The sequence below is a fragment of the Hylobates moloch genome, unplaced genomic scaffold, assembly GCF_009828535.3.
Source record: "Hylobates moloch isolate HMO894 unplaced genomic scaffold, HMol_V3 SCAFFOLD_12, whole genome shotgun sequence".
In the NCBI taxonomy this organism is placed as follows: domain Eukaryota; kingdom Metazoa; phylum Chordata; class Mammalia; order Primates; family Hylobatidae; genus Hylobates; species Hylobates moloch.
Genome location: NW_026652287.1, coordinates 81321859 through 81341533, shown reverse-complemented (window position 1 = coordinate 81341533; position 19675 = coordinate 81321859). Strand labels below are relative to the sequence as shown.

The window sequence follows — 19675 nt, the reverse complement described above, 5'->3', positions numbered from 1 at the left end:
CCAGAACTTCTGTTAGGCTCTGTTTTATGATTTTTACCTCTTTATTGAACTTTTATTTTTTTCATATATTGTTCTGCTGATTATTGTCAAGTTGTGTGTCTGTGTTTGCTGGTAGCTTGCTGAGCTTCTTTAAAATAATTATTTTGAATTCCCTGTCAGGCAACTTATTATTCTCCACCTCTTTGTGGTCAATTACTAGAAAATTATTGTGTTCCTTTTGTGGCATTTTCTTGATTTTTCATATTCTCATAGACATGCATTGATGTCTGCACATTCGAAGGAGTTGTCACGTCTTTAAACTTTATGTACTGGCTTCAGTAAGGAAAGACCTCACCTATGGGAAGGTATGAAGCCACCAACTGGGTGGGGTATGGTAGCTTCTTCTCTGAAGCACACAGTAGCTGTTCCAGCTCCAGGAGCGGGCAGCAATTAGACTCCAGGTAGTTCCATCAGCTGAGGTCAGCGCTGGTGAAGACTACAGCTTTTTTAGTAGACAAGGCTGAGAGTGTCTGCAAAGGCAGCAGCAGCTTGCAGGGTCCCCAGTCATGAAAGCTTTTGAAGTCCTCTTGCTTTCCTTTTCACCCACAGGAGAAGTTGTGGTAGAGGGGATCCTTCTTGGTACCTGTGTCTGAACTGTGAACATACATCGAACAGTGGTGGTACTAGGTCTGGAATGCAGGTTCATGCGGCATAGCTATGGATTTGGATTTGGATGCAAATGCACATGGCCAAACCATTTCATTTTTAAAGCTAATTTGTATCCAGAAGCCATGTATATACTCTTTATTCCCTCTCAAACTTGAATATCCAACATAAATAAGGTGAAAAATGAGTTAAATATAAAAAGTGAAATTATAACTAGGGAATGAAATATCATTTGTATTGAAATAATACACTGACATCTTTCAAACAATACAAGGCATAGCAAAAGAAAAACAGATTCCATTTTAGAAAAGTTAAAATTTTTATTACAATAAAAAAACAGAAAAAATGAATACCATGAAAAATGATTAAATCAAAACATGTATACAAGGGCAATATCATGAGACTTTATGTTAATTTTAAGAACATTCATTCAATAAATATTTATAAAAACAACAATAATAACACAGATTCCCTACAACATGTGAGGTTCTCTTGTAAGTACTTTATATATTTTAACTGATTTCCTTTTTAGATGAATAACATTTCAGACTGATGTTGCAAACATCATTACTTTATAGATAGGAAAATTGAGGCAGAGCGTAGTTGAGCAACTGGTTTAATTTTATAGTGTCAGTAAGTGGTAGAACCAGAATTCTACCGCACAATTCATGATCTTAATCAGTACTTTATACTGTCTACTTGGTGGATACCAAGCAATGTTTTGGATGTCAAGGGCATATCAGTAACCAAAGAAGAAACTGCTTTCCTTAAAGGTCTTATATTAGAAATATGTAATTTAAAAACTGTTTTTATGTACTGATAAATTTGATGAAATAAATTTCACCCCTATAGAAGGAGAATATTGCAAATGCAATTGACATTTAATTTTAAACTTTTTTTTTTTCTGGGTTCTCTCAACTGTTTCCATTTTAATATTAACCAACATCATTATATTATCTGAATCTCTACTATTTAGATATAAGTAGACAAAATAGCATGTGAAAAACACATTATCACTATCAAATAATTTCATTTTCAGGGGTAATTTTTTTCTTTGTACTTCTGTGAAAGAAATTAGAAACAATGTATAAACCTAAAAATCAGGAATTTTATAGTTCTAACTTTAACTGTATCCATTTGAACAGTTTTTTTTTTCCTTAAAGAGATAGACAAGAACCACTAGACCAGGTATCAGCAAACTTCTGTAAAAGTCCAGCTTGTAAATATTTTTGGCTTTATGAGCCAGATGGTCTCTGTCACAACTACTCTACCATTGTGGAGTGAAAACAATCATAGACAATATGTAAACAAATGAGTTTGGCCATTTTCCAATTAAAATTTATTCATGGACACTGAAAAGTGGATTTCTTATAATTTACACAATATTATTCTCTTTTAATGTTTTTCAACCATTCAAAAATGTCAAAACAATTTTTAGCTTGCAGGTCTGACAAAAACAGAAATAAGGAGCAATAAAAGTATGACATATTCTATGGAAAGTGGATAGCTTTGAGTGGTTAGAAATTAGCGTTGGCAAGTAAGGAAAAGTGGTAAGTAAAAAAAAACCTTTATTCTAAATAGAATATTTACTTGGTTGCAGTAAATATATTCTACTCTGGAAATAGAAGGCCGAAGACAAGAAAGGAAAGAAGCAAACCTACTCCAAAGAGGAGCTATAACGCCCACCCGGTGAAACTTACTTTCCCCCAAGTCATCCTGCTATTCACTAGCTTTGTAACCACAGGCAATTTCCTTTTTCTTTTTGCCTTAATTAGCTCAACCATAATAATAACTTACAATGATGTTGTGAGGTTTAAAAGAATTAATACATGCAAACAACATAAAACTGTGGTTGGCATAAAGAGTCTTTCAGTAAATATGCTTATTATTGATTTTGGTAATGTCATTGTGGTCTTTTTAGATATGATACTATCTATCTCCTTTAAAGATAATTGAACTGAGATTTAAGGAGGCAGAGTGTCCTGTCTACAGTGAGACTGACTAGATGGCAATTTATTGGAGACGGGAATAGAATTATCACTGATTCTCTGTAAACCTCATTTTCTTTATTCATAATACTAAGGGTGTAAAGACCACATAAGTTCTGCTTCCTTCTCATACTGACATGTTTTGATATGTGCACCTTCAAAAATCACATAAAAATAAAATGGAAGTGGGTACAGATAAATGTAACATGATAATTACCATTAGAACTCAAGTAGATGGATTACTTTAAAAGGAATTGGCCAGAACAATGAGTTTAGTATGCTTTTGTTATTTCTAAGAAAGTAACTAAATGAATAAATCCTTTTTATTGCCCTGGCTTGCTTTGTTATATGCAAGATTGACTAATGAATATTGTTTCTGCCTTCTACATTTTTTCAAGCATTTTTCAAACACTTTGAAACGCTTTTCTTTTCCTTAAAACTCTCTTCTTTGCCATAATAGAACTAAAATAATAGATGTAGAACACAGCCTATAATTTTGACACTTTTGCCATGATTGGAGAAAAACCAAAAAAAGCACATGTGTACTTACAAGTGTTAACCATGCATGGCTGAAGAGGTCAAATTTCATGATGCTAGAAGAAGAATATAGAAATCAATAAGTCCATCTTCAGAGATATTCATTTCAGTGTAACATTTTAAAAGACTCAAATTGATGGAATTATAGTGTGTTTGGATTATTAAAGCAGAATGTTAGTTCTAAAACATTCAAATATTCCTGAAAGCAAATGGAATACACTTGAATAAACAGAAGACAAAGACATGATTAGAATAGTGTAGATTTATCTTTTTAAATTAAACACTATTAACAGTGTTTGCTCAAAGTATTTTTATATTTCTTAGCATACATAAAGTAAATGAAATATAAACTTTTAGTCATATGTTAACATTTCATTTTATTTAAAAATGAATATTTATTGAGACTTTTGAAAATAAATACTCTCATTCACAGAGCATGTTTCCTGCTTTGTAAAATGATCATGTACGCACACATTGGATTATTTAGTTTGCATTCACTCTCTTCTCAGCCTAACTCAGTATCTTTAATGTTGCTTTCCCTTTTTATTGTAGTTGGGGAGATAATTAATTACTGCAGTCAGTTGTCATTTATGCCCTTAGCTGAAGCTAAACCAAGTTAGCAGATTTTGATACCTCTGACTTTAGAGGGCAAAGAGCTCTGTGGCAGTGATTGTGAGGAACGAGTATGAATCAAGACAGCCTCCATTCTGTACAAAGAAGTACTTTATAATAATCAATACCTTCAGTAAGTTCTGTTTGCTGTTTTCACTGCGAGACACCTATTTCCCTTTTTGAATAGGATTTTTCTGTCTTGTTCAAGGAGGTGAGAAGTTATTAGCAATAGCATCTTCCTTGGTGATGGAGATTTCGCCATATTTTCTTTATGAAATTCAAAGCTTTTAACGCAATTACTGCCAATACTGTCAGCACTCAACACTGAATTATTACAGTTTCTTTATCTTTGGCAGTGCACTTCTCAGTGTTGTTTACCTTAATGAATACTCTCTACCCTTCCTTATTTATTTATTTGCTTATATGTATTCTAAATTGAGTCTTGCTTTCATGCAGCGATACATGCAAGTGGTTAAGAATGTGTTTTCCTACCACTAACACTTTTGAAAAACTGTTTAGAAATTGGTGTTCACTTTCATTCTCTAGACAAATTCCTTCACTTTCCTGTATTAACAACTTCTTTGGCTATTTTTCTTACTATTCTTCCGTATTATGCCACTCTTAGTTGCTAACCTAGCAAAATAGCAGTCTTGTGCCTTAACAATGTCCACTAATTCTTCTGACCAATATAAGTTGTTTTGTATATTCTGTAGCGGTTTACATGCCTCTAATGAAGATGCTAGTATTTTATTTTATTATCATTTTAATTATTAGGGAACTACATAGATGGTCAAAATAAATGATGCATTATCAAGCATCAGAAAATGTATAGACTGAAATACTGATTAGACAAAAAGAAAAGAGATGTTAGCACAAAGTTGTAATTTTCATTAGAATTACATGTTAATAACAATGACAAAGTATAGCTATTGTCAAAATTACTATTGTTGAATATTATAATTCTAAGTTAAATGGATAATGTAAACATCACCTGCAAAAAAACAAAACATTCTACCTAAGAATACATTTGATTCTTTTTTTTTTTTTTTGCTATTGGAATCATTCTGTTTTAAACTTAAAACTAAAAATAACAGTTTTGCATTCCAGTTATTGTTTTAGGAAGATTTCTTTTAAAAAAACCTTTAAATATTAATTTAAAGAGGATATTTTAATCATTAGAAACTAACTGAGCTTGAATTCCATATGTATTTAGATATAAGAAAGACTAGTTTAGATGTAAAATTTGGAAATAGCCAACTTTATGTACTTTTTATATGATGAATTTTCAGTTAAAAGGTCACCAGAAACTTACTGGTAATGTGCATTTAAATTTTAGCACTTAGGTAATTGATCTGTATAGGAATTGGGAGTACTATTCAGCAAAATTTGGGATGGGAAGTTTAAAATAAAGAAATGTAGAATATTCTTATTCATCCAATAAATATTAGTTGACTGAGTGGAAGTATTGTATGTAGTAAAAATTCTTACAAAACTTTTTTTTTTTTTTTACCTGAACCAAGATAAATTCTCACAATGCAAACCTCTGATTCTCACCTCAAAGCAATTTGATTATTCACTGGAACAGTTCCGTTTCACAAGCTTTCAAAATCTGCCCATGGTTAATGAAAGCCATTTAAATTGACTGTTACACGCAAGCTGATCAAACTGCACAGACTACATGAAGTTGCTCTCCATTGGTTTTAATATGCTTCAGTGATGCTTATAAATCTTATTTCCAAACACAGAGCTAGAAAAGGAGATAGTTACTGGCTTGGATTTCTTAATTCTATTTAAATAAGTGTTTCAACCTTTGTGGTTTCCAAATTAATAAATAGCAACACAAATGCAAACTATTGTGACTGAAAGTTGCTGAAGTTTAAATTGTATTTTTATTTATTTATTTATTTTTTCTTTTTTTTTTTTGAGACGGAGTCTCGCTCTGTCGCCCAGGCTGGAGTGCAGTGGCGCAATCTCGGCTCACTGCAAGCTCCGCCTCCCGGGTTCACGCCATTCTCCTGCCTCAGCCTCTCGGAGAAGCTGGGACTACAGGCGCCCGCCACCACGCCCGGCTAATTTTTTGTATTTTTAGTAGAAACGGGGTTTCACCGTGGTCTCGATCTTCTGACCTCGTGATCCGCCCGCCTCGGCCTCCCAAAGTGCTGGGATTACAAGCGTGAGCCACCGTGCCCGGCCGAAGTTTAAATTGTAAATTCCTACTGTTTTACTAGTTTTTTCTTGTTGTTTGTGTGTGTGTTTCAACTTCATTATAATCTAAGCATGGAATTCAGCTAGAAGTAGAGTAAGTATCTGTGTACACGCAAATTATGTGTTGGTATAGTGAGACTTCAGTGTCACCCTTGGAATTGTTAATTGAATTTGGGATAAAAATAGATGAAAAGAATCTTTGTTAATTAGATGTGGGCACTATCTGGAAGCTGTTAAATAAGTAGAGACAAATATTAATTTAAAAACATGAGAATGAAAATCCCTGTAGAAATAGCATGAAAGATTTTATGTAGATGTAGTTTATTTTAAAAAGTAGTTAAATTTTTTTCAGGATAAGTTCAAGTGCTTATGCTATATAAGAGTTATAAATGAAAATAATCAGTAAGGTAAAAACCATGACTTTTTTTTTATTTTGGGGAATATATTAAGACACCTTTTAAATGTTTTTGAAGACATCTTCTAAATTGTTTGCCAACGCAGGGCAGGAAAAGTCCCCTGCAATCAGACCACAGACTTGTAGTCCTGACCTTGATAAATATTTAAATTGTGTATGCAATGAATCATTTCACTGATTACCAAAAGGCATTACAGCATAATATTTTTAAAACGTTTTGAAGGAATCAGACGTGACTCAGAAATCACTCTGTTGTGCCTTTTTCTGTATAACTTCAAGTATATTACATATTTCTTCTGTGTTAGTTGCCTCATTTGTAAAATAAAAATAAAAATACCAAATTTACAAGGTTACTGGAAAGGTTAAATGAGGTAATGTATGTAAATTGCTTTATATCATATGGGGCATGTAATAAATGTTCAAGACATAGCTATTATTATAGCTAGAAGTTCTTAATTAGAAATTTAATTTCTCAACTCCCATTTCTTCGTGTATATTAATATTTCAGAAAGATAAAGGAAAATGAAGTGAAAACTAAATCAATTTACATTGCTTTTCCTTTTTTATTGGAGAATTCTGTTGGCAGAAATTAGTTTCTTAGATACTCTTAGAATTCCATTTTTCTGTCCGCAAACACCAATTCATTCTAAATCTAAAGCAAATACACAAAGTGCTTCAATGCATGTGAATCATATTACCTAAGCTGCAGTATACTTGCAAATACATTTTAATATTATATTTTAAGACGCAGTGAAATTGCCTATTACTTTGAGTTTACAAAACATCTCTCGATGACTTTCATTAAACTGCCCTTTCATGATCCTGCTGCTACCCTCCTTTACAGTTGCTTATGCCTTCTATGTTATCTGCCTCCTCATTCTAGAGCAGCGACTTTCCTACAATGCCATTGCAGTATTTCCCATTCTTTTATTTCTTTATTTCCCCAATGAGCTCTACCCAGAATCCTTTTTAACCTTGAAGCCTATAATATGAACATTTGAAAGACCTTCAAGTTCTTATGTTCCTCTATGTGGATAACTAATTTTCTTCTCCATGTATACATCCTGTGAACCTTTCTGTCCAATTTTTCCAACTCCTCATAGGCTTTTTTTTCATTCATATAGCCTGTCATCATTTGACATTCTACAAATATTTCTAGAATGCCTCCTGTTTGTCAGTCAGTGTCCTAAGAACTGAGAATAGTAATGAATCAGAAGCAGTTTCTAGTCTCAAGGCACTGTGTCAAAATGGTTGGTGAGAGAACTAACATCCAGTTGTGATAGAGTAATCACTTGCATGACATGAGTTACTGAAGATTACTAAGGAATTCTGTAACTCCTTGGGAAGATATTGTCCCCTAATTCATCTGAAAGACTTAAAAAACTAAGTGACTAAGAGGCAGTTAAAGAGGAGCAAAGGTTTCCCAGGTGAATATAAAACCTCACAGCCACGACGGCACTTTTTATATGTGTGATGCAAGCCTTTCAGTAAGCTAGAGCACGCAATATGAATAAAAAGATAAAATTGAAGAGGCAAGTGGAAGTCAATTCATTATTGTCATTGTCATTATATAACAAGTGTTTAATGTACATCAAATTTGACTAAGTATTTTACAAACAAATACAATATAAAGTAGATATTATTTGCCCTCCATTTGATATAAGAAGAACCTGAACTTGAGGTTAAATAGCTTGTACAAGATAGTACAACCAGCAACATTTACATGGGCCAGGACTCATCCTCAGCTTTTCAAGCATATTTAAGGTATGTTTCACTTCCAGGAATCACCTTTCAAACTACTTGTCCCTGATTACTATTAGGTTGGTGCAAAAGAAATTGTGGCTGTTGCCATTAAATATAATAGTCTCAGGGTCTGATACCAAGAAATCTCAAACCTGGAAAGAAAGGATAATAGAGATGCAAAGTTTATGAAAAGAAGCTAATTTATATAATGTACTTAGCACAGTTTCTGGCACATTATAAGAGCTCAATAAATAATCGCTATTTTGTTATTGTAGTCTTACTGCTTCCTTTTTTTTTTTTGCCTCCTTAATGTGAATTTAATCTCCACAAGAGAAGGAAACTGTCTGCATTTTTCCCAGTATTTTGTGATACTTAGAACAGTGATCAAATGAATATTTGTTGAATAAATGTATTAATATTTATTAAACCCTCAAGAAATTCTAAAATTTTGGAATAAAAAAATACTTAATAGTCTTTGTTATTTTCTCCCAAATCACATTTTCTTCATGATAACATGTTTCCTTAAGTTTCCAGGGTATCAACTTGCACTGATTGTTTACCTCTCTTTTAAGGAGGACATTTTATATCATTGAAAGAACTCCCTGAAATATTGTAATAAATCTCAATATTTGTTTTCAATAATTATTTACATTTTCTAGAAAGTTATTCTCCCAGATATCCACATTGCTGTTCCCTCTTGTCCTCAAACCCATACTCAGAAATCACCTAATTTGTAATCAAATTATACCTCACAGCATTCCTCACTTGGTTTGATTTTCCCTTTTCTGTTATCAACATTTAAAAATATGCTCTACTTATTTTTGTTTATAACTTATTTTCCCCAATGAGAGTACAATTTCCATTAGGAAGGATTTCTGCCTTTTCCCATCTTTGTGTTTCCCTAACACCTGGTATGTCATCAGTGCTGAATGAATATTTTTGAAATAAATGAATCTCTCCAGAATATCAAAGAAAAACAGTTGTTCACAGGCAAGGAGCTAGAAGAGGGTCTGTTGCAAGACGTAGTAGTGTTCAAGCTGGTAGAAAAAAAAAATGAGGGCTAAGGAATTTTGCAGACTGGAGGCCCAACCGCCAAGACTACCAGTTGTCTATTGTGTAGGGCAGAGCTTGTCAGAGCCAAAATCAACCTGACAGAGACAAGGATATGAATGAAACCTAGAAGACTGGCTTGAAAATATAATGTGTTTGAGAGTGCCTAGAAGGGATGGGTCAGGCTGTTATAAGCTTATGAGCAACCAGAAAACACAAATAAGGATCAAGACAAAGCAATAAGCCAGAGAAAAAGCACACAGATGCCTGAGATTTAGTTGAAGCACATTAGCTTTGCTAGTCCCATCATTCCTCCAATTTTTTCCAGGTACCTTTTGCCACAGGAATATTAAACAACTTACAGTGCTAGGAACACAAAGTAGTAGAAACACAAAATGCCTGTGATCTTCTACACACCTAAAAAAGTCTTCTGCCATGTCTGTCTGGTAAATTCTTAGCCGTTCTCCAAAATCCTCACTTAGATATTGCATGCTCTGTATTGTCTTCCATGTTTCCTGCTGCATTTGCAAGTTACTTTTAGTTGCAAGTGACAGAAAACCATTTCAAATGAGTTTGGGCACAAAAGGGGAAATTTCGGGCTTGGCTCATATTACTAAAATGCCAAGGGTAGGAATGATTTAAGGATGCCTAGAATCAGGACCAGAAGCAATTTGTTAGGGCCTTATCTCTTCCATGTGTTTTCTGCATGAATAGGAATTAATGGCAAAGAGTACCCCATTCATATTCTACCAGCTTACCTTCCTTAGTAGATAGAATCGTTTCCCATAGCTCAGCCAGAAACATGTAAAGTAATAATATTCTGATTTCCCTGGCTTGCATCATGTGCCCACCCATTTGCCATGGGCTCTTGGTTCCTTGATTGACAGTCTCTGTGGTATTAGAATAAGAAAGGAAAAGTCTCCAGTGAAAATATAGGATGCTATTATCAAAAGAAATGTGAAGGGATACCTAAAAGCAAATGTCAACAGACACTTGATAAATGGTGATTGAACGGTAAAAACAGTTGTGAAATATTTATCTTGAACAGAGTTCCATGAGCCTTCAGTGGGTTGCTAACTCACTGAAAATATATGCAAAACTTTGCCTCCATATGAATCTGTCCAGGGAAGCATCCAATCTTAATGACATACAAAGGATTCCAGCAAGGATATCAACCCTTGGAAATAAAATGTTTATGCTTCCTATCCCAGCCCGCTATTAACTTCTGATTTAGTATACCGCAAATGTAAAAGTGGAGCCATTTGAGCCAATGTTACAAATTAGGAAGTATAAGGATACGGAGTTAAGTTTTATTTGACTCTTACTTCTTAGTCCATCTGTGCTGCTGTGACAAAATGTCTGAGACTGCATAATTTATGGACGATAGAGATATATGTATCACAGTTGTGGAGACAGGAAAGTCAAACATCAAGGCATCAGCAGATTTGGAAGGACTGCCTTCTGCTTCCATTATGGCACCCTGAACAATGCGTCCTCACGTGGCAGAAGGTGGCTGGCAAAAGGCTTAATTAGCTAGTACCCTTGAGGCCTTTTATATTGGTACTAATTCCGTTTATCGTCTCCTAAAGACCTTGCCTCTCAGAAGTATCACATTGGGCCCTAGGTTTCAACATACAAATGTTGGGGGTTGGAGGAGGGCATATATTCAAACCACAGTAGTTCTCCTCATTAATCTTTCTTTATCTTAATCTGATCATTTGTTAAATATGAATCATGCCCCCTTTGCAGATAAAAATAGTTTAGCACAGTGCTTGTACATAGTGGGTTTTTCAGTATAGTTATATAAGAACTGGGTAAACAACAGGGCTTGTACATAAGTGGTTCCTCCTACTCAACATGTAATCATATTTGGAGTAGTGTCTTAGTCTGTTTTGTGTTGCTATAACAGAATATCACAGACTGGATGATTTTTAAAGAAAATAAATTTATTTCTGAAAGTTCTGGAGGCTGGGAAGTCCAAGGCATGACACTGACATCTGGCATGAGTTTTTATGATGCCTTATCCCATAGTAGAAGGATGGACGACATAAAAGCATGTGAGATGATACAGAGAGAGGATGAGGGGCAAACTCCATCCTTTTATCCAGAACCCACTCCAATGATAGATAAACCACTCCAGAGATAACAGCTTTAATCCGTTTATGAGAGCAAAGCCCTCATGCCCTAAAAACCTGTTAAAGGTCCCACCTCTTAATACCATTACAAAGGCAATTACATTTCAGCATAAGTTTTGGAGGGAACATTTAAACCATAGCAAGTAGGCCATGTTGTTTAGTGGTGAGGCATTCAGACCTACGTTAGTTTTCTTGTAGGCAAATTGCTTGGGCCCTCCCTCTGACAACATTCCCTCTCAGTGAGAGCCTAGGGAATATTTTGAAACCATTAGCTTATTTTCATTCTATTTATTGTCTAGCTGGTTCCCTAACCATCTCTTGTGTTCACTTCTCAAACCAGGTAAGAGAATTCCTAATGAAGTCTGTACTACCTTAGGCTCCAGTGATTTATTGGTGACCTCTTCACTCTTTAAAACAGATTGAAGAAAATGCTTAACATCCAAAGGTGAATTTTTAAGAGAGCACTACTAACTTTCCCCCTTTCCCCAGTGTCAAAAATCATCCACTTATTAACACCCACAATTAAATCAGGTGCTGAAGCTTTGGTTTCATAACTACCCAGGATAATTTGTTATTGGAGAAAATAGCATATTACAGTGGTAGAGAATATAGAATATCTCACATTTGTTCTTCTGTATCAAGAGCCAACATTTTTAGACTTGATTCATTTTTACAAAACAAAGTTTCATGTTAGTGGTTGAAAATTATGTCATTTTTGGAACTAATTGTCATGTATACATCGTAGCAAACTTGAAGTTTAGAACTTTAAAAATCACAGTGGCTCAATTATATTCGTACTTTTTTTCTGAATGAATTTGATTTTTTGATTGTTTTTTAATAGGGACATTAATTCATCTTTTCACTGATTCATTCAATAAACTTTTATAGATGGCCTGCTTTATTTCAGGCACCAGGACATATTTGAAAGTCATCTGTTTATTAAACAAATGTAAGCTAATCTGTAAGCTGAGACTTAAATTTGTTCTTTAAATATTTTTTTAAATGTCTCCCTTCACTTCTGAGTAGATTAATAATAGAACAAAGCATATAATTTTTAAATGGCCTGGTACTTTGTATTAGCATTTCTGTTAGTCATAGGTGTTTTCTTAGTGGAATGTCAACAAATGATACTTGAATATTTTAAAATTTATAATTCATAAAATCTCATGTATCAATTGTAACATAATATTTATGCAAAAAGCAACATGTTAAGAGTGTAACATAAAAATGATATATCTAGGAGCTATTTTATTCTTCTTGCCATTCCTTTGATGTAATCTATTTCCATGTTGACTAATGTGAAAAGAATGTTTCTGAAGTTTTGTGTACACTCCAAATCTTTATCTTTTGTTATTTTTTGAATTAATTAGGTTTAGATTCTTTGTTTTCCCATAGCCATGTATTATTTAATTCAATACATTTTTAGTGAATACCCTGCACATAATAATTTGATGTGCTACTTCATATGAAAATGCTGTTTTCAATGAAGGATTCTTTTGAAAATTATTTTCTCAGGAGATATTATTAGGACTTGTGCTAGCTAAATAAATAAGCAAATGAGGAAGTGGAGAAATTGAATAATAAACTTTAATGAGTGCTACATGCACAAAAATAAATAGGGATATATTGTAAAAAGTGTTTGATGACAAGACACGTTCACTCTGAGGAGTTGTATTTCAGCTGTTTTTAAAGCTGGGATTGTGTCCCCTGTGATAGCAGAGGAAGAATGTTTTAGACAGGAAAATCATCAAATTCCTCAGTTTTGTGTAAGAAAGAATCAGGTATGTTTGAGAATGGAAAGGAGGCTAGTGTTGCTGAAGCAAAGGGCTCAAGTAGGACAGTATAGACCTTGTTAAGAAGTTTAAATTTTGGCTAAATAAGCTGGGAAAACATTAGGTTTTTTTAAATTAAATTATTTTATATTTTATTTTATTTTATTTTATTTTATTTTAAGACAGAGTCTCGCACTGTCGCCCAGGCTGGAGTGCAGTGGCACAATCTCGGCTCACTGCGATCTCTGCCTCTCAGGTTCAAGGGATTCTCCTGGCTCAGCCTCCTGAGTGGCTGGGATTATAGGCGCCCACCACCACGCCTGGCTAATTTTTATATTTTTAGTAGAGACAGGTTTCACCAGTTGGCCAGGCTGGTCACGAACTCCTGACCTCAAGTGATCTGGCCACCTTGGCCTCCCAAAGTGCCAGGATTACAGGCGTGAGCTGCTGCGCTGGGCCAAACATTAGTTTTTTTAGAAAGCTGCGGGTTTACACAATCTAATTTAAGTTTGAAAGGTGTACCTGGCTGCTTCGTGGATAATAGATTGTAGATCGACAAGACTAAGTGCGAGGGAGCCAATTATTTGTTGTTTACAGTTATACGAGAGAGAAGAACATATACCTAGAGAAGGATATACCAAATGCTCAAATACCAGAGATCATATAGCTATATCAATTGATGTCATGGACACATGGTGGTAATATGGCATTGAAATAGTGTCAGGTAGCAGGGCAAACACCCAACCACTTGGTATCATGTTTTTTTCAGTTAATGATTATTCGTCTTGTGACATGTTGGTCTTGTAATTTCCACATGTAAGTTTAATATTATTCAGATGTTATTGTGCATTAAATACTATGTACATTTATTTCTCCCAGAACTAATATTGACTAATATCTGAGTTGATAATACAATAAAATATGCCATGGAATAAATAAGTTACATCATTAATATAATGTAAAATATTTTCAAAGTGATATATATATATTTAGCAAATGTATTTTAAAACATCATTTTAAAAAGACTGAAATACTATTTTTCACTCTATTACTAGGATCACTTATGCTATAAGTACCCAAGAAATTGTTTTTTAATTGAAATAATTATGTCATTAAAATTGAGCTGAAAGTTTGCAAGAATAACTGCTTTCTGAATTTGTGTTTGCAAATTAACTAAATTTGGTAAAATAATGGACATTAAAATTATAATAAGGGAAATTTAACACATGCTCATGACAGCATGACAAAAATTTTTTTTTAAGTTCAGCTATGTATCTGCTTATATTAAATTGCAGATGGGCTATCAATGTAGGCGAAATTGCTGTGCTCATAATTAGTCTTTAACCTTCAATCTTTTAATTTATGTTTCTTGTATACTTTAAAAATACAGGCCAAAAAAACGTTTTTATTGTATCCTACAAATTAATTTAAAAAAAATAATTTCTGAATTAACATCACATGAATACAAATATATCATTGATTTTAGATACATTGCCAACTAGAAAATATTTTCTCAGGTAAATTTCACAGTGCTTTAACCTCTTCTTAGTAGAGATATTATGAATTTTTGTAAATATTGTTCAAAATGGTGACCTACATTTAAACATATATTTTGAATAATAATTCAGTAAAATGTAATGTTCACTTTCTGGTTATTTGTTAGTGTTCATTAGTTCTTAACCACATTGAAGTAAATTCATTTTCTTTTTATATTTTATCCTCTATTTAGACTTTAAAGGCATAGTGCTTTTATTTTGCAGATCGTTGCCTTGCGTGAACAAAATGTTCATATACAAAGAAAAATGGCATCAAGCGAGGGATCCACAGAGTCAGAACATCTTGAAGGGATGGAACCTGGACAGAAAGTCCATGAAAAGGTATGACACACCCCACATGCTCTTACATGGAAATGTTTACTTCTTATATCATTTTGAAGGAAATATAAAAACCACATAATGAACATTTTTTTTAGTAGTTGTTGATTCTTTGGTCAAAGGTTCAAGGTTTATGATGATTTCCTTTCTCATTTTTTGTTCTTATTTTGATTCTCTGAAATATAATACGTATGTGTATATGTTGTGTGTATGCATATACACATATTTGAATTTTTTACCTGCCCTTAATTGATTCTCTTAAAAGTATTTCAATTATATAGAATTGAATTTATAATATGTATAAAGAATACAATTTAAAGTACATATACACACATTGTGTGTGTATATATGGCATATATATATGTGTATATATATATATATATACATATAGGCAGGACTATTTTAAGTGCAAAACAACACTTTTGAATTGTAAGTGATAGAATGTACAATTGGTAACTTATTTGTTGTTTATGACTGCAAAAATTGTTGGTAATCTTTTATTTGATTAGTATTTTTCTTGCATTGTTTGAGGCCTCAGCAGTACTCTTGCTAATGAGAGATAACATAAAATGATATGTGAAGTCATAGGACTTTTACATTTTTTATAATGGAATGATTCTCCTTTTGGGTGAAGTTTAGTCCCACACAAGGAAACTAGCACTCTGTTGCTCCACTAGCAAAAGACAAAAGGTTTCTATGCTGGACCACTTCTTTCCAACAGAAGAGGAAGAAGATAAGTTATTGGTAGGTCTAGAATCAGATGAAAATTACATAGAGACATTCACACATCCTGTGTTGGAAACTCAGGAGAATCATTTGCCTGTAACAAGTTATATCTTTGGATTCTTAAGCTCCTAAATGAAGACCACATGAATCAGCTGGCTAAATTGCTGTAATTGAAAATGTCAAGAGTTTCTAAAACCTAGCGATTAAGAAGCAAGTGACTGGACAATACAATAAATAGCACTAGAATTCTTACTATAAATTAAGTTTAGCATTTCCTCACTTATGTGGTTAGAAAAAATAGAGGGACTTCTTATGTTTCTTCCTTCAAGTAGAAAAGCAAAATAAAGTAAATCAGATGAATTTCCAGAAAGAAGCTTCAATTCTGGTGGCTGACAAATGAACAGATCTTCATATAAGACCACGAATTTAGCCTTTATCCGTGTATTTTATAGAAATCTTAAACTAAATATAAAACATAAACTACAATTTGACGTATTTCATCAGCTGTATCTGAGATTAGAATAACATTATTTATCTTTCCTTCAACTAAATAAACTGATAACTGCTTCAGTAGATATATCACCAAGCTCTTTAATAAGGCATTTTCACTCAGCACTCAGTTTAGGAAACCAACATATAATTTGATATTGCTCTTTCATTTTAATTATGTTATTAGTAGTATACCTCTCCTCAGAGAATTATAGAATCACAATTGGCTGGTTATAAAAATTGATTTTATGGTCATCTAGTCTTTTTCATAGAAGGCTACAAATTATTGTTTTCTATAATAATGCTGTATTTATGCTAATCTAGTCCAGAAATGAAGAAATATACCTTTCTCAGATATGAACAACTTCAGATTTTGTTTATCCCCTAACAGATTATTTCATACTTAAAGCGTTCTTCTTATGGAGGTGGAGGGCAGGGAATGCTCATACATATCTATTTTTTTCAAATATTGTTTCATCAAGGTATTGTTAGCAGCAGCAAATCCATACAGGTCTGCAGCAACCTCAATTCTTGCTTTCTCAGAAGAAAGAAATTGACTGTGAGGCATGAGGCAAAGGGAGAGACCAAGGCGAGTTTCAGGGCAGGATTATTTTAGAGCAGGAACAAGAGGAGATAAAGCACAGCTGGAAAAGGGCCAAATGGGCAACTTGAGAGATTCAAGTGTGCAATTTGACCTCTCAATTGGGGTTTTATACACTGGCATGCTTCTGGAGTTGTGGTACTTCTCCCCTGATTCTTCCCTTGGGGTGGGCTGTCTGCATGCACGGTGGCCTGTCAGCATTTGGGAGGGGCCGCATGCACAGCATGTTTACTGTCGTATACCTGCTCACTGTATACTGTCGTATACATGTGGTATACATGCTCACTGGAGGCATTTTTTCCTTACCAGTTGAGTGTTCCTAGACGAATGTTCTATTCCTATACCAGTTAAATGCTGCCATTTTGCTTCTCAGTGCACATGCTTGAGTCCACTTGCCCAACTCCTGAGATCGTATCTGGAAACTGCTGATCACCAGATTCAGATGTTTTCTATTTATTAGTCTGCCTTCCCTGGTACTGGCAGCAACCAATAATTGTTTTACAGAGAGAGTTTAACAACCACCTGACCATCACCTATTGGTTGCCTAACTACCTACTGTAACAATATAACCACTAAATATTTGAATATGCAGACATTAGAGAATGTAAGACAGTTTATGACAGATTATTTTTCATGAACTGGTTACAGAATTAGGATGAGGATTCATGCATAATCGATATTTGTCTCTACTGATCTTCACAGATATAAGTGCACATATGGAGGATTTTGAGTCATTGGTGACCCAAAGCAATTGTCTTTAACTTTTTTTGACTTCCAGTTCTTAGTGAAGGCATTTCAGTCAGTGGAGAAAAGAAATAGTGTGCCAATGCTAAGTCATTCACTTCTTGTGTTGGTGTAACTAAAGGTTTTTAAACATTATGATTACTGGTATTCATTTCCTTTTTTCAGCTTCCTTGAATTTCAAAAACAGTGATTTCTAAATGCTTTAGAATAATTATATATTATTATCATGTATAATATCATGCCCATATCCTTTGGTGTGAACCTAAAATATGTACAATATGTCATATATATTTAGTCTACATTTAAAAATATGTAAACGTGTTTCAATTTATATTAATCTTGTGATTGATTTCTCAGGATGTTCCAATAAAATGTTGTAATAAGAAGTTTTATTTATGCCACATTTGTTTATTTATTTTTATTTACATATTTTTGAGACAGTCCAGGCTGTAGTGCAGTGGCATGAACTAGGCTCACTGCAACCTCCTCCTCCTGGGCTCAAGCAATCCTCCCATCTCAAAGTTCCAAGTAGCTAAGACTAGTGGCATGAGCCACCATGCCCGGCTAATTTTTATATTTTTTGTAGAGACAGAGTTTCACCATGTTGCCCAGGCTGGTCTTGAACTCCTGAGCTCAAGCAATCTGCCCATCTCAGCCTCCCAAAGTGCTGGAATTACAGGTGTGAGCCACTGTGCTCAGCTATACCACATTTTTTTACCTGACATTTTTTGATACAACATAAAACAGCATCCTGATTATTATTTTCGTTGTCCTTATATAAATGCTACCAAGTTACACACATATAATATTATAGAGCATTGTTCTTATCAAAATCATCCTCCATGACATGATTATTCAAGGTATATTAATGCCATAAAACAAATTGTCAAAGGATTGTAATTTAAAGCCTAATTTTTTTTTATTGAGAACTTTTAAAAAGGTATATTCAAACAAAAGAAAAGAAATTACTATTTTGGCAGATTATCAACGATGACTGTAGTGTTAGTGTGTAAATTGAAAAGTGGTTGATCAGGACAAAAATGTAAAACTATTGTTAGATACTAATAGAACTAAGAAAGTGACTTCTAAATCCTAGTCGGAAAGATTACCCTTTGTTTAGGGCAGTTAATTTACTTAAATTACACAGTCAGAGTGGGTGATTAGTCCACAGAAGATGTTTTATGTCAGTAGATTGAGAACCCTGTTGACAAAATAGTTGACAAAAATAGTCTCATAAAAACACAATCTGAAACAGGCCTTATTATTCATGGAAAAGTCTGGTAATTATTATCAGCCTTTTTAAAAGAAAAAATACACTTAACTGAAACGAGTTTAAATATTTTTGTGTGGTCTTAAATTTAATTGATTGTTTGAGAAGAATATAAATATTCACAGGTAATATAAATTTTCAGAACACTAAATTCCACCTTTTCAGAACCAGGCTGTAATAACTTTTTCCTATTTCTTTCTAGATGGAAGTTAATTGGTGAATTTTAAAAAGTAAACATGTTACTCTTATAAAGGAGATAATAATGCTCATTACTTGTATAATCTGTACTTCTAATTATTTTTTCAGCTGCAAATATTTGCTAACTGATGTGAATCAGTAGAATATTAGATATGTTAGAGATTCAGAAGATATAATCTGTAATAAATTTGGTAAGAATCTGTAGTGAGAAATAAACATGCCCAAATTAATATCATAAAACATGATAAATATTGTGGTATCAAAAAGAATATTAGAGTTTAATAACAAGGTTAATTAATCCTCATTGAGGGGTGTCAGAGAGGCAATGTGGAATAGTGATTTGTTTGAAGTTCCCATCTCTGCCAACTACCAGCTGTATGAACCTTACCCTTTAACACAAGCCTGACTCTTGAGTTTCAGATAAAATAGTCTTGCCAACTTACAGAGTTGTAAGAATAGAAACAGTGTATTCAATGAATTACATCATCTTAGGCATATTGTATACAAGCAATAAATGCTTATTCTATTTATTAATACTGTGTTTTCAATGAAATAAATATTTAGTGGCAACCTTATTAAAGGTGCTAAGAAATGGGCCCTATTCTAGGTGGTAGGAATGTAATGATGAATAAGATAGTTGAGGGTACAGGCAGTAAACAAATATACACAGT

At 33.6% G+C, this 19675-nt stretch overlaps 1 protein-coding gene across 17 annotated transcripts in view; it reads left to right on the top strand.

Moving 5' to 3' along the window:
- Positions 1-19675, top strand: part of PPFIA2 (PTPRF interacting protein alpha 2) — a 497171-nt gene that overhangs the window by 333003 nt on the left and 144493 nt on the right. For 16 of the 17 annotated variants that reach the window (XM_058424785.1, XM_032170842.2, XM_058424778.1 and 13 more), the window contains one exon: positions 14863-14979. In XM_058424785.1, coding sequence (XP_058280768.1) covers positions 14863-14979 — 117 coding nt within the window. Of the gene's footprint in view, positions 1-11087; positions 11776-14862; positions 14980-19675 lie in introns of those variants that run through there. The other variant, XM_058424788.1, reaches the window with a different exon arrangement.